Here is a 16,326-nt window from a genome sequence, read left to right on the forward strand (position 1 = left end):
GCCTGTGCGCTGGGGGAAGAGAGGGGGCTGAAGAGTGCTGCCTTTGCACTGGGGGAAGAGAGGGGTGTTGCAGAGTGCTGCCTGTGTGCGGGGGGAAGAGAGGGGGGCTACAGAGTACTGCCTATACACTGGGAGAAGAGAGGGGGCTTTAGAGTGCTGCATGTGTGCTGGGGAAGAGTGGGGGACTTCAGAGTGCTGCCTGTGCACTTAAGGTAGAGAGGGGGGCTGCAGAGTGCTGTCTGTGTGCTGGGGGAAGGGGCTGCACAGTGCTGCTTGTTCAGCACTGGGGTAAGAGGGGGGCTGCAGCGTACTGCTTAGCACTGGGGTAAGAGGGGGGATGCAGAGTGCTGCCTATGCACTGGTGGAAGAGAAGGGGGGCTGCATAGTGCTGCCTGTGAGCTGGGGGGAGAGAGGGGGGGCTGCAGAATGCTGCCTTTAACCTGGGGGAAAAGAGGGTTACCTGCAGAGTGCTGCCTGTGCACTAGGGGGAAGAAAGGGGGGGGGGCTGCAGAGTGCTTCCTGTGCACTGGGGTAAGAGAGGGGGCTGCAGAGTGCTGCCTGTGCACTGGGGGGAGTGAGGGGGGCTGCAGAGTGCTGCCTGTGCGCTCAGGTAAGAGGGAGAGCAGCAGAGTGCTGCCTTGTGAGCTGGTGGAAGAGTGGGGGACTGCAGAGTGCTGCCTATGCACTGGGGGGAAGAGAGGGAGGCTGCAGAGTGCTGTCTGTGTGCTGGTGGAAGGGGGCTGCAGAATGCTGCTTCTTCAGCACTGAACTAAGAAGGAGGCTGGACATTGGGGGAAGAGAGGGGGCTGCAAATTGATGCCTTGTACTGGGGGAAGAGAGAGGAGCTGCAGAGTGCTGCCTGTGCACTTAGGGTAGAGAGGGGGGCTGCAGAGTGCGGCCTGTGTGCTGGGGGAAGGGGCTGCACAGTGCTGCTTGTTCAGCACTGGGGTAAGAGGAGGGCTGCAGAGTACTGCCTAGCGCTGGGGCAAGAGGGGGGCTGTAGAGTGCTGCCTATGCACTAGTGGAAGAGAGGGGGGCTGCCGGGTGCTGCCTATACCCTGGGGAATAGCAGGGAATAACCCTGGGTTGCCTGCAGAGTGCTGTCTGTGTACTGGGGGAAGAGAGGGGGGGCTGCAGAGTGCTGCCTGTGCACTGGGGAAAGAGGGGGGGCTGCAGAGTGCTGCCTGTGCACTGGGGGAAGAGAGGGGGGATGCAGAGTGCTGCCTGTGCGCTGGGGGGAGAGAGGGGGGCTGCAGAGTGCTGCCTGTGCGCTCGGGTAAGAGGGGGCTGCAGAGTACTGCCTACGGCTGGGGTAAGAGGGGGGCTGCAGAGTGCTGCCTATGCACTGGTGGAAGAGAAGGGGGCTGCAGAGCACTACCTGTGGGCTGGGGGAAGGGGCTGCACAGTGCTGATTGTTCAGCACTGGGGTAAGAGGGGGGCTGTAGAGTTCTGCCTAGCGCTGGGGTAATAGGGGGGTTCAGAGTGGTGTCTGTGTGCTGGGATGAGAGAGGGGGCTGCAAAGTGCTGCTTATTCAGCACTGGGGTAAGAGGGGGGGCTGCAAAGTGTGGCCTATGCACTGGGGGAAGAGAGGGGGGCTGAAGTGTGCTGCCTGTGCGCTGGGGGAAGAGAGGGGGTTGCAGAGTGCTCTCTTTGGGCTGGGGGGAAGAGAGGGGGCTGCAAAATGCTACCTATACACTGGGAGAAGTGCCTATACACTGGGAGAAGTGCCTGTGCGCTGGGAGAAGAGAGGGGGGTCACAGAGTGCTGCCTGTGCGCTGGGGGAAGAGAGGGGTTTGCAGAGTGCTGCCTTTACACAGGGAGAAGAGAGGGGGCTGCAGAGTGGTGCCTTGTGCTGGGGTAAGAGAGGGGTTTGCAGAGTGGTGTCTGTGTGCTGGGATGAGAGAAGGGGCTGCAGAGTGCTGCTTATTCAACACTGGGGTAAGAGAGGGGCTACAGAGTGTGGCCTGTGCGCTGGGGGAAGAGAGGGGGCTGAAGAGTGCTGCCTGTGCACTGGGGGAAGAGAGGGGGGTTGCAGAGTGCTGCCTGTGTGCGGGGGGAAGAGAGGGGGGCTACAGAGTACTGCCTATACACTGGGAGAAGGGAGAGGGGCTGCGGAGTGCTGCATGTGCGCTCGAGGAAGACAGGGGGATGTAGAGTGCTGCCTATGCAATGGGGGAAGAGAGCAGGGCTGCCGAGTGCTGCCTGTGCACTGGGGGAAGAGAGGGGGGTTGCAGAGTGCTGTCTGTGCGTGGGGGGGGGAGAGGGGGGCTGCAGAGTGCTGCCTATACACTGGGAGAAGAAAGGGGGCTGCGGAGTGCTGCATGTGCGCTCGAGGAAGACAGGGGGGATGTAGAGTGCTGCCTATGCACTGGGGGAAGAGAGGGGGGCTGCTGAGTGCTGCCTGTGCACTGGGGGAAGAGAGGGGGGCTGCAGAGTGCTGCCTGTGCACTGGGGTAAGAGAGGGGGGCTGCAGAGTGCTGCCTGTGCACTGGGGGAAGAGAGGGGGGCTGCAGAGTGCTGCCTGTGCACTGGGGGGATAGAGGGGCTGCAGAGTGCTGCCTGTGCACTGGGGGAAGACAGGGGGCTGCAGAGTGCAGTCTATGTGTTGGGGCCAGGGAAGAGAGGGGGCTGCAGTGTGCTGCCTCTGCGCTGGCAAGGGGCTGCAGCGTGCTGCTTGTTCAGCACTGGGGGAAGATAGTGGGGGCTGCAGAGTGCTGCCTGTGTGCTGGGGGCAGAGAGGGGGGCTGCACAGTGCTGAGGGTGGGCTGTAGATTGCTGCCTGTGCGCTCGGGTAAGAGGGTGGGCTGTAGATTGCTGCCTGTGCACTGGGGGGGGAGAGAGGGTGTGCTGCAGAGTGCTGCCTGTGTGCTGGGATGAGAGAGGGGGCAGCAAAATGCTGCTTATTCAGCACTGTGGTAAGAGGGGGCTGGTGCCTGTGCACTGGGGGAAGAGAGGCTGTGCTGCAAAGTGTGGCCTGTGCGCTGGGGGAAGAGAGGGGGTTGCAGAGTGCGGTCTATGGGCTGGGGGAAGAGAGGGGGCTGTAGAGTGCTGCCTATACACTGAGAGAAAAGCGGGGGCTGCAGAGTGCTGCCTGTGCGCTGGGGGAAGAGAGGGGGTCGAAGAGTGCTGCCTTGTGCTGGGGTAAGAGAGGGGTTTGCAAAGTGGTGCCTGTGTGCTGGGGTAAGAGAGGGGTTTGCAGAGTGGTGCCTATGTGCTGGGATGAGAGAAGGGGCTGCAGAGTGCTGCTTATTCAACACTGGGGTAAGAGAGGGGCTACAGAGTGTGGCCTGTGCGCTGGGGGAAGAGAGGGGGCTGAAGACTGCTGCCTGTGCACTGGGGGAAGAGAGGGGGGCTGAAGAGTTCTGCCTGTGCACTGGGGGAAGAGAGGGGGGGGGGGGCTGAAGAGTGCTGCTTGTGCACTGGGGAAGAGAGGGGGGTTGCAGAGTTCTGCCTGTGCGCGGGGGGGGAGAGAGGGGGGATGCAGAGTGCTGCCTGTGCACTGGGGGAAGAGAGCAGGGCTGCAGAGTGCTGCCTGTGCACTGGGGGGGGGGGGGGGGAGTGGGGCTGCAGAGTGCTGCCTGTGCGCTGGGGGAAGACAGGGGGCTGCAGAGTGCCATCTGTGTGCTGGGGCCGTGGAAGAGAGGGGGCTGCAGTGTGCTGCCTCTGCACTGGGAAGGGGGCTGCAGAGTGCTGCTTGTTCAGCACTGGGGGAAGATAGTGGGGGCTGTAGATTGCTACCTGTGCGCTCGGGTAAGAGGGTGGGCTGTAGATTGCTGCCTGTGCATGGGAGGGAACAGAGGGGGTGCTGCAGAGTGCTGCCTGTGTGCTGGGGGAAGAGAAGGGGCTCCAGAGTGCCGGGGGAAGAGAGAGGGGGCTGCAGAGTGCTGCCTATGCACTAGGGAAATAGAGGGGGCTTTAGAGTGCTGCCTGTGAGCTGGGGGAAGAGGGGGGTTGCAGAATGTTGTCTGTTTGCATACTAAAACCCTGCTACCCTGTGGAAGCTACCCCACTTTGCCCTGGCGGGGTGGCTCTCTGATTATGCTGGTCTCCCCTTTTTCTGGAGGTCCACCCACCACTCACCCCCCCCCCCCCCTCCTTAGCAAAATAACAGCTTACACACCTGTCTGGGGATCAGGAATGGCAATGTACTGCACATCCTGTATCCCCCTAGACAGATGAGCCTACATTGTAGAACCAGCACCACCTTTGATCAGAGGAGCAGCATAACCAGACTGTAGGGCAACAAGTCCCCAAGACATACGCTGTGGACACAGCACCAAATGCTGCATAAATAAACCGCAGCTCCAGTGCCTGCACATGTCTCCTTTGGCCCCCCAAATCTACAAATCACAACATCCGTTAACAGCCATGAAATAAAATGGGTGACACCGGCAATGACACATAAGGTGGGTAAGTGCCACACTGCATGTGAACAAAGACTCCGACACAAGATAAACTGCTCCAAAAATTTATTTTCATGGCAAAAATATACTATGTTCATTTTGCATAAAATATCACATATATTACAAACTGGGTAGAACAGGCACCATCTGCAATGCCTTAGTTGTACACTTGGTGGTGACGTTCTGATTGATGATGCAATGTGAGGAAGCCCTTTATATAGCTGTAGGAGAGGCATAGTAGCTCTGGGGTGCCGGCTATGTACTAACCTGTATATACAGGATGCACCTGCTGCATATTGCAGCGTCAGTCTCTATATATATATATGTCACTGTATTATACACGGATCACCCATCGGTCACGCCTGATTATTGGCTGACGTCGCTTCTTGCAGCAGAAGTGATATCTGAGAGTAACTGACCCCTGCGGTCACCGGGACTCATGGTCATATATTTTATATGTAATTAGCATAATAAATGTGATTATATATTATTCGGCTGAAGAATACGTTTTCTCCCGTATATATCAGCGGTTATTTGTGGTGTTGAGTGGAGCATGGTAGGTTTGTAATTACCCCATTCTGACAGCTGTATATTACGGCCCCTCAGTTCCTAGGTATATCATGGACCCTCAGTTCCCAGGTTCAGCTGTATATTACGGCCCCTCAGTTCCCAGGTGCAGCTGTATCTCACGTCCCCTCAGTTCCAAGTGCAGGTGTATATTACGGCCCCTCAGTTCCTAGGTGCAGCTGTATATCACAGCCCCTCAGTTCCCAGGTGAAGCTGTATATCACGGCCCCTCAGTTCCCAGGTGCAGCTGTATATCACGGCCCCTCAGTTCCCAGGTGCAGCTGTATAACAACCACTCAGTTCCCAGGTGCAGCTGTATATCGCGTCCCCTCAGTTCCCAGGTGCAGCTGTATATCACAGCCCCTCAGTTCCCAGGTGAAGCTGTATTTCACGGCCCCTCAGTTCCCAGGTGCAGCTGTATATCTCGGCCCCTCAGTTCCCAGGAGCAGCTGTATATTACAACCACTCAGTTCCCAGGTGCAGCTGTATATCACGTCCCCTCAGTTCCCAGGTGCAGCTGTATATCACAGCCCCTCAGTTCCCAGGTGAAGCTGTATATTACAGCCCCTCAGTTCCCAGGTGAAGCTGTATATCACGGCCCCTCAGTTCCCAGGTGCATCTGTATATTACGGCCCCTCAGTTCCCAGGTGCAGCTGTATATTACAACCACTCAGTTCCCAGGTGCAGCTGTATATTACAACCACTCAGTTCCCAAGTGCAGCTGTATATTACAATCCCGTAGTTCCCAGGTGCAGCTGTATATTACAACCCCTCAGTTCCCAGGTGCAGCTGTATATTACAACCCCTCAGTTCCCAGGTGCAGCTGTATATTACAACCCCTCAGTTCCCAGGTGCAGCTGTATATTACGGCCACTTAGTTCCCAGGTGCAGGGTTTTCTTTTATCCTCTAGTGACCATAAGCTGGGTACACACTGGGCCATATGACAATAACAAATGGACGAGATGGTCAATGATATATACTGCAAATTACCCCGCGTGTACGTTCAATGTCACTAACAATGTGTGCCAACACGCATTGTTAACGACTGCCCCTGTCACCTACGCAGCTCAGTCTGGACTATGTAGTCTAAGTGCACCCAATTTGCACTGTTATTTTCTGTCTTGGGATGGGCGTTCGTGTTACATACATGTGTACGTTACACACTAGAGTCCAACTTTTGTTACACATTCTCTTACACAGTCACTTACACCCACATGCCACCGCTTCTAGCATCCATAAAACCTGGTTCTAAAGCAAATATATTGGGGGAAATGTATAGAAATTAGTTTCCCTCAAGTTGCTGGTCCCATTATCTGCGCTGTCAGTGTAACAAACACATGGCAGCGCTGACCATACAACCACCGTGCTGCCCTCCGCAGTTATCTTTAATAAGTGGGCTGCGTTGCACAGTGCAGAGAACGCATTTCCCAGATCTCAGCCTGACAGGAGGACCATGGGGCTCTCACACCTTACAGCATTCCTAGCATGCTCTACTGCTGGGACTTGTAGTTCAGCAACTGGGAGAGCAACAGAATTTCCCCCTCTGCTCAACATCCATAAACACAATGGCGGTACTCCCAGTACTTACACTTACGCTGTGCTATGTAAATGTTGGCTTATACCAGCCAATCAGACTCCAGCTTTCCAGAGACTAAGGGGCTTATTCTGGTTGATTTGCAAGGCTGTGGAAGGTGCACCATATAAAAGTGACTTTCAAGTCACTTACATATGCGTGCACGCTGGGAAGGAAATGTGCAGGCAGCAGACATCCGGTGATGTTATCTGCCCGCCTCTCGCACCATGGCCTCATTAGCATGAGCATGCCCAGCTTTGGGCATTCCCATATGCTAATTGCACTGCCCCACGCCCCTCTCCACCCCCGCCCCCTGTCCTGGGTGCACGCATGCTGCACATGCAGAGAAATGCGCATGTGCAGAACAGAACATCGGTCCCCGTGTGAATGCAGCCCTACTGCGATCGCACCAGAATAAGGTCCTAAATACAGGCTGCAGTAATAGACTGTCTGATTGGCTGTAACCAACAATAACTGTAATAACTTGTCATAACTTCCATAAATCCGGGTTTCCGTAGCTCCAACATTCACATCCAGCCCATCCCCAACCAGTCAATGCCTGGGCCCCCAAGAGACTGTGCATTCTGTGTTCTGCCCCTGCAAGGGGTGCTGTCAATTAGACTAAATTAAAAACAAAAAGTATAATAATGACAACTTTGTAAGTCAGACATCGCACCTCTGTACGTCGCACTGGGCTTGATGTTGATGTCAAGGCAAGTGCTCCTCGCAGGACTCGGTATCTGTGTAGACCAGTGGTTCCCAACCCTGGTCCTCAAGTACCCCCAACAGTGCACGTTTTCCAGGTCACCCGGCAGGTGCACTCATTATTCAGGCACATTTAAAAAGATTACAGGTGGAGCTAATTACATCACTTGTGATTCTGTGTGGAGACCTGCAAAACATGCACTGTTGGGGGTACTTGAGGACCAGGGTTGGAACCACTGGTGTAGACGAAAGGGTCCTGCAATGTAGGAAGTACAATGGCATCAGACTGTCGGTGACTGACAGTCCACTGCCGTGTGATGGGGTTGGGGTGACGTCGTCATGTTTTCCTGGATTTCGCAGTGGGCGGCTTGTGATTCCCAATGACGGCCGCAACGGTGACAGAGTGTCACAATGGAGCAAAGCCGATCAATACTGCATATAATATACGCCTCCTGCTGTTTCACCTTACAGCACTATCACTGCTGCTTCCAAGGAATCAACAGTGATCGCTTCTACAACTGCACCTGAATGAGCCCCAGTGGGAGAAGGGAAGCATTTCTAGGAAAGTTACTGCTCAGATGTACAAGTCTGCAGTGAGACAATACCAAGTGCTTATACGCATGGGGCTAAATCTACTAAGCAGCACTTGTACAAGGTACCGTGTCTTAGGCAGTTTGTCACTAGCAATAATATCTATACAAAACCAGGTGTATTTTATATTATTGCCCTTTCAATTCATTGACCGAAGCTGTGACTTTGGAAAGTGCCACTTTGTAAATGTAGCCCATTGCGTAGTGAGGGCTCATTTACCAAGAGCGCCTTTATGTCGGACTGCACACGAACCACAGTGGTCACATGCTCCTGCTGTCCAATCTCCCATGCGTTTCATGGTTCTGGGGAACAGTTACAGCAAACTATAGGGTTCGGAATAATTTCTTACACATGGTACATCGTAGATAATCACTATCTGCCTCTATACAGCCAGCACAGCTCCCCTATCAGCTCAGCCAAGGTCTGTAGATCCTCTGGGAATAATCACGATTTCCGGCAGCTACATAAAGACCTATATACACGGTAAATGCAGCAGGCCGCTGTGACATATGAAAGTGTTCATCCTAGCACATTGCACCTGTGGAATTCCTATCTGTCTGGGATGTCATGCTCTGCTGTGGTGCTTCTAGCACAGTCTAGTCTGTATTTCAGCTGAGAGATACAAACCAGAATGTGCTACAAGCACCACAGCAGAGAGCAACATCCCAGGCAGTAAAAAGGAAATGCACGGGTTGTGAAAGTTGCATGGTGCTAGAATGAACACTATGCTTACAATAAGTTATGATTGCAAGACACAGTTTGCCTTATTAAATACTATTCAACCTAATGAATCCATCTCACCAATACACATATTCCTGCAATCTGCCCCAAAGTAACATTATCCTGTAGAATTGATAAATCATTTCTACAAAAGAAATGCAAAGCAATAAAGGCATTAATTACTACACCGGGAACCTCACATCGCATTTCCAGGACACAACGCAATAACTACTAAGAGGAGAGGCGCCAAGTCCCAGAGCAGAACGGAGATTTGTGCTGCTGCAGGTATATGATGAATATACTGTATGAGAAAGGATTTTTGGTGTGCAAAGTTAGAACGTTCTATACAAATTTAAAAAAAAAAAATCCTTAAAATACAAAATAGTTTTAACACTTCAAAATTCTTCATTTGTACAAAACCAATCACACGAGGCCACCAACTCAATAGATAGGACTTCCAAAGCATACGCTCAGGATTTATCCGTATTCACCCTACAGTTACTCTCCTATCTCCAGGGCAAATATGGGGCTGCAAACCTTCAAAAGAAAACCCTAAAAATATCCAAATGTAAAGCAAATAGAGTCCCCCCGTGTACATTACACCCGTCCTACTGGCCACATCACCCCCTTCTTCCACTGTCAGCAGCTGGTTAGAAAAACGCATTAATACATCTGCAAAATCATAAATAACTCAAATAACAAAAAAAAAAGAAAACATCACAAGCGTCAGATTTGATTTCAACCAGTAAAATCAGAGCGGTATATAATACTGCTAACGTGCATAGTCCTGTCATACTGCCCCCGAGTGGCCGCACCTCCTGTGGCACAGCTGGCACTTGCAAGGTATTAATATGGGCACTGTAGAAGTAGGAGGATTTCACCTTCTAGATTTGCAGACCCAAGAGGTTATGCTCAACCTGGACCCAGCTAAGGTTCCGGACTGTGGCCAGCAGCCAGTAGACTATTTCCCTCTCAGATACTGGAAAAAGGGCATTAATTTATAGCGCAGTGCAACACAAGACCATGGATCCAACTGTGGCCACAGTCAGCTGTAAATCGCCCAGCAATTTACCAACTCTAGCGTACAGATGGGCCAGGCTGCATTACTACTTCATCATCCGGAGGTCAGACGGGATCGCCTGCAGTAGCTGGGCTGCTCCACAAGGGGGAGTCAGATTAGTCGAGAACTCCTCAGGAACTGAATGAGAACTTTGTATACAAAAGTATACTGAGCGATAGTCTGCACCATCATCATCCGCTGCTGCCTCAGCATGTCCAGCACCAGAGGAATGTCCAGCATCTGTGGAGGAAAGGTGCAGAGTCAGAATAGGGTCACACGTGCAGGGGCATCACAGGGACATCACAGGGACATCACAGGGACCGTCAGGCCTCACCTCATTGTGTTCCAGGCATGCGATCATAATCTCCGACAGAATGACCACCCCTGTTCGGCCAACCCCTGCCGTGCAATGAACCAGAACCGGCGGGTTAGGGCTTATGGGGTCTCCTGTGCTATTCGTATGCCGGCGGACTGACTGGATCTCTTCTAGATAGGCTGCAGAAAGCAGGGCAATTATATTATAACTGTAGCAAGTCATTTATTATTTATTTATTTATTTATTAACAGTTTCTAATATATCGCATACATATACGTAGCTCTTTACAGAGAATATTTGAACACTCACATCAGTCCCTGCCCCAGTGGAGCTTACAATCTATATTCCCTACCACATGTACACGCACGCACATTCATTCTAGGGTTAATTTTGTTAGGAGCCAAATAACCTACCAGTATATTTTTGGATTGTGGGAGGAAACCAGAGTACCCGGAGGAAACCCACGCAAGTACGGGGAGAATATACAAACGCTACACAGTTAGGGCCATGGTGGGGATCGAACCCATGACCTCAGTGCTGTGAGGCAGAAATGCTAACCATTACACCATCCATAATGCCCCAAGTCATCTACATTTTATCACTTATTGGGGTGTCCTTGTCCCCTACACTGGGACATATATGGAATCCTGAGGTTCTCAGTTCCTCTTCATACACAACATGCTCCCCCAACTGCTGGGGTCCCACCATAGTGACAGACAGGTATATACATAGGCTGCAGAATAAATAGAGCTGATATCATTGTATCACTTATTGGGATATCCTGGTCCCCTAGACTGGGACATACAATATGGAATCCTGAGGTTCTCAGTGCCTATTCATAGACAAAAAGCTCCCCTAATGCAGGTATATACTGTACATAGGCTGCAGAATAAATAGAGCTGATATCATAGTATCTCTGGCTGTACCCATGCTACAGTTCATGTCAGCCAACAAGAAGCAGATAAAGACCCATAATCTCCAATGCCAGACTCATTATTACCATCCAGGGCCGGCACTATCACTAGGCAGCATTAGGCAGCTGCCTAGGGCGCTGGCCGCTGGAGGGCGCCCTTTTTCAGCCCATGGAGCCGCTGGCGGCAGCAGCAGCAGCGCTTCCCTGCTAGCAGAATCAGGAAGCGCCCCACCAGTCCAGCAGTAGCCGCCCAGTCCTCACCAGCGTAGCGCTGACAGCGCTATGGAGTTGCCGGCAGCAGCGCTTCCCCTGACAGCGCTATGGAGCCGCTGGCGGCAGCAGCAGCAGCGCTCCCCTGCCAGCAGAATCAGGAAGCGCCCCACCAGTCCAGCAGCAGCCGCCCAGTCCTCACCAGCGTAGCGCTGACAGCGCTATGGAGTTGCCGGCAGCAGCGCTTCCCCTGACCGCGCTATGGAGCCGCTGGCGGCAGCAGCAGCAGCGCTTCCCTGCTAGCAGAATCAGGAAGCGCCCCACCAGTCCAGCAGCAGCCGCCCAGTCCTCACCAGCGTAGCGCTGACAGCGCTATGGAGTTGCCGGCAGCAGCAGCGCTCCCCCCCCCAGCAGAAGCAGCGGCAACCTGGCAGATGGCATCGAGAGAAGGTGTCAGCAGCGGGGAGCAGTAACCCCCCCTCCCTCGAATGTTATGCCAGCGGTAAGGTTACCTAAGTTATAGGTATCACGATGTGCCCTTGCTGTGTGGGTGTGGGGGTGGGGTTGGGGGGGGTGGTATATATGTATAAATGGATTGATGCAGTGTATGTACAGTATGCATGTATGACTAATACATACACTCATACAGTATGAGAGAGGCATTAAAAGTATGTGGTCCGTGTATGTATTGATGTATATACTGTAAATATGTGTGTATGTATGGAGATACTGTATGTATGAGTGTGGGAGAGTGTGGATGGATGTATTTGTGTACTGTATGTATGAATGAGGCAGTGTATTTACGAGGGAGGCTATGTATGTACTGTATGGAGGCAGTGTACTATGTATGAGGGAGGCAGAGTGTGGATGGATGGATTTATTTATGTTCTTTATATACTGTACATAGGCTGCAGAATAAATAGAGCTGATATCATAGTATCTCTGGCTGTACCCATGCTACAGTTCATGTCAGCCAACAAGAAGCAGATAAAGACCCATAATCTCCAATGCCAGACTCATTATTACCAGCAAGAGGTTCCCAGCAGCATATTAATGTGTATACAAATGTACATAACAGGACACCTCTGGATTTATGTACCCTAGCTGCATACCTGGGCATTGTAATATATATGATCTCCAATGATGGACTTACAGAGAAATCCCTTGAGGTCCTCGGGGTGCCCGTGTTCTGGCCAGTCGGTGTACTGCAGGTGCCACACTGTCCTCTCCTGCCCAGTCAGAAGGTGCTTTATCTTGAGTCCGGTGGTGGCGTAACAGCCGGAATCTGTGCGGAATCGGGTGGTGATCTTGAAGCGACCGTAGGTGACCGTGTTGTGCCGGGACCCCAGCCTAGGCCAGTACCGGTAACTCTTCTCTCGTCCTCCCTCCTGTTAGAGAAATGCAAGCAGATATACATTATATAGGTCCTATTCCCTGCAAACGTAAAGTAAGATCAGCTGACAATTTGTCCATCACATAGGTGGCGTACCATGCATGTCGCTCTTTGTTGTGGCGCTTCCACAACTGGCCCTAAACTACTCTACCTAATGCTCTCCCCTCTACACAGTTTTTTTTTTTTTCTTGTGTAATTCTTTATTGAGTTTTAATACATTTTTTGTTACATAACAGTACAGTACTAAATAAAGGACCCATGTATACAGGATGACAATTATTTACGGTAACATGTCACACAGGCATTACGAGAGTAAAGAAAAGTAAATTGTAAAAATAAAATAAACAACTACTAAACAGAAAACATACATCACTGCTTGGTCTCTTTTTTGTTGCATCGTCTATCGTGCACGTCTATCATCAATACGCTCAGCAAAAAGCCGGAATGACAGGGAAAGAATTCCATACCGGTATTCATGTCACCGTTGTGATAGCAAAGTCATGATATATTCTATAGTGTTAAGTTAAGTGGGGGCTGACAAGGTCACATCATGGGGGGAGTGGACTAATACCCCTTCTAGTTCGAGGGAGGGTCCAAGGCCCGCACGGAGTCATTCCACCTATTCCATTTAGAGTAGTAGTTTGAAAGGGTGCCTCTCGAGCGGAAGACAAATCGCTCATGTTCCGATACCTGGTCCACCAGCGCATACCAGTGCCGGATATTAGGGGCAGACGTGGCAAACCAATTACGTGCCACTATGACCTTCGCCAGTGTAACCAAGCACAAAACATATTTATAAATCACTGGGGAGCATACCTCTGCAAGATCTAAAGCAAACATACAAAGTTGGGGCGAGGATGGAGGGAGTGTTGGCTCTGTAGCTCGCAGGCCATCCCAAACCTTTCCCCAGAACCTAAAAACCCTGGGGCATAACCAGAGCATATGCCAGAAATTGGCGTTCCCCGCACCACACCTGGGGCAGCTTGCATCTTCTCTCAGCCCTGCCCTATGCAGAGACATTGGTGTGCGGTATGCTCTATGTATAATATAATACAGTATCTGCTGGTATCTCACGCAGGGTGTAGAGGTTTTAACTGATTCCAGTACCTGCGCCCACTGGTCCTCATCCAAGGGCCCCAGATCTCCCTCCCATTTGATTTTTAAACTTGTTAGGACCCCGGGGTTTGCATGGGAGTTTAGACTCGCATACACAGTTGAGACCCGTTTACGCTGCCCAAGACTAAGGATAAGCTCCTTGACCGGAGAGTTGGACAGTGCGGGCAGCACACTCGGGAACTGGGACTGCACCGCGTGCCTAAGCTGAAAATATCTAAAAAAAGCCCTGTTGGAAATTTGGAATTCGATGCTCAGCTGTTGGAAGGATTTTAGGGAGTTGTCAACATACAGCTGATACATTGAGACCAGTCCCGCCCTGCGCCATATATTATCATCAGATATACTGAGTAGCTCCTGGAAGGAGCTGTTGTTCCAAAGGGGAGTGTCCTTGTCTATACCTTTCCAGTCAAAAATGGCGTGCGCATATCTCCACACTAGCAGAGTCTGCCGCAACAAAGGGGGCAAACCCCCCGCTGTCCCTCCCGCTAAGAGAAAATGCAGCGGGGGTAACCCCCCGCCGATCGACTCTCTACAGAAGTTGGGAAATGTCCCACCTCCACCCTCCCCAATCCACTCAGATATGTGCACCAACTGGGTCGCTAAATAGTATAGTCGCAGATCTGGAAGGCCCAAGCCCCCGTCTGTACGCGCTCTTGTCAATGTTCTCAATGCCACCCGGGGTGCCCCGCCTCCCCATATGAAGGAGGAGATCGTACATTCAATTTTTGTGAACACTTTTTTGGGTATGTATATCGGGGCATGCTGCAAGACATATAAGTATTTGGGCTGTATGGCCATTTTTATTAGGTTTATGCGTCCAGTCATCGTCAGAGGGAGCTTTTTCCATACATGTATTTTTTTCTGAAACAAGGCTGTGATTGGGTCGATGTTCTGTTGCACATATGCCTTACTGTCAGGTGTAACCCATATCCCCAGATATTTGAAACGGGTGGTCCATTGGAGAGGGGAATCAACTGGGGGGTGCTCCCCCTCTACACAGTTTAAACAAAATGGGACAACTCCCATGCCGGACCATCATTGGCTGGTGGGCGGGCCTAAGTCCCGGTCTGGGGGCAAAGCTCCAGATGTAAACAGAAGACGGTACCATGATTACAGTGCTGCTGGGCTCCTGGGGAAGAGTATGTTTTATCTCCACAGGTACCCCAGTGGATTCTACCGGAGAAGGGGACCGATCCTTTGTGGCAACATAGGTATGTATGGATGAATGGGCTCTGTGTGTAATAAAGTTGTACTGTACGTGTGTGTGTATTTATTTAACTATTTGTGCTACTGTGGGACTACAAGTCCTTTATTGCCCCACATGCTGGGACTTGTGGTTCTCCAAGGACAGCCTGGGCTTCACAGCATGGGCAGGTAAGTTCTGGAGGGGGGGGGACCCCTTCTTTGGGGGGTCCCCACTCCCCCAGAACCCCTGCCCATGCTGACCGGTCAGGGGGATGAATGCTTTGGCCGGGGGGACTTGTATAAAAAGTCTCCCCCCGGCTGTGGTATTACCCTGCTGGCTGGTTGGGCCCTGTGCTGGTTCTTGAAATTACGGGGGGGACCCCTAGTCATTTTGTCCCCCGTATTTTGGGAACCAGGACCGGCCCTTGAGCCTGGTGCTGGTTTAATAAAATCCTGGGGAGTGGGGACCCCTATTAGTTCAGCCCCGTGATTTTACAAAACCAGGACCGGCTGTTTGAGCCCAGGGCTGGTTATGCCCACGCCGTTTTTTTTTTTACTTTTTTAATTTAACTCTTTTTTTTAACACCAGAACCATATACGGATCGCAATGATCTGTGCATGTTTCTGACAAATTCGCCAGTCAGAACCTGGTCTATTTTTTGCCGATTTTTGCACATTTTGGGGGGGGTGATTTCCAAATTCGCACCCCATTAAATTTGCGAATTGTATGTTTTTCAATGGGAAAACATCTGGATGCGAATTGAGAAATCGCCACTTCAGAATGTGCGAATTTGCAGCAAAAAGTGCGATTTTTGCCACAATTTGGATTTTTTTGCGCTAAAAATCGCCAAAAGCAGAAAATCACTCCCTATTAAATGTCACACCATATTCCAAGTGTGGTCTCACCAATGCCTTGTAAAGAGGCACTATCACATTGGCATCCTTTGAATTCATAACCCTTTTAATGTATGCCAGTGTCTGGTTTGCTTTTGCTGCTGCATTTGAGCAGTGTGCACTATTAACCAATTTTTCATCTATGATGACCCCAAGTCCTTCTCTACAACAGAATTCCCTATAATAACTCCATTTAGCATATAAGTAGCTTGTTCATTTTTGTTCCCATAATGAATTACTTTACATTTTTCAACGTTAAACTGCATTTTCCACCTTTCCAGTTTATTTAAGTCACTTTGTAGTGTTTCCACATCCTCTCCCAAGTTTATTTCCTTACTGAATTTTGTGTCATCTGCAAATATTGCAATTTTACTCACTATGTCACTTTCGAGATTATTAAAGAATATAATAAACAAGGTGGGTCCCAATATTGAACCTTGCGGGACTCCACTTTGGACCTTACCCCAGCTGGAATTTATGCCATTTACCACCACTTTCTGTCCCCGATTGTGCAACCAACTAATCCAATTACAAATTTTATCTCCTAACCCTAAATTACCTAGTATCATTAATAACCTTTTATGAGGCACCATTTCTGTTGAAAATACGAAGTCCTGATTTGCCATGAGTCACCGGTTGCTAAAAAATACTTTATACAATGGTAAAAGGTATGAAGGA

At 50.9% G+C, this 16,326-nt stretch overlaps 1 protein-coding gene across 2 annotated transcripts in view; it reads right to left on the reverse strand.

Moving 5' to 3' along the window:
- Positions 1 to 4,453: 4,453 nt before the first annotated feature.
- The window catches only part of PTPN21 (protein tyrosine phosphatase non-receptor type 21), a 33,302-nt gene continuing 21,429 nt past the window's right edge, over positions 4,454 to 16,326 (reverse strand). For both annotated transcript variants that reach the window (XM_083167149.1, XM_083167150.1), the window contains exons 17-19: positions 12,214 to 12,448; positions 9,956 to 10,116; positions 4,454 to 9,861 (exon numbers count right to left, since the gene is read on the reverse strand). In XM_083167149.1, the coding sequence (XP_083023275.1) occupies positions 9,733 to 9,861; positions 9,956 to 10,116; positions 12,214 to 12,448 (525 nt within the window). In that variant the 3' untranslated portion in view covers positions 4,454 to 9,732. The remainder of the gene's footprint in view (positions 9,862 to 9,955; positions 10,117 to 12,213; positions 12,449 to 16,326) is intronic.

This window comes from Crinia signifera, chromosome 12 (assembly GCF_055691185.1).
Source record: "Crinia signifera chromosome 12, ASM5569118v1, whole genome shotgun sequence".
Classification (NCBI taxonomy): Eukaryota; Metazoa; Chordata; class Amphibia; order Anura; family Myobatrachidae; genus Crinia; species Crinia signifera.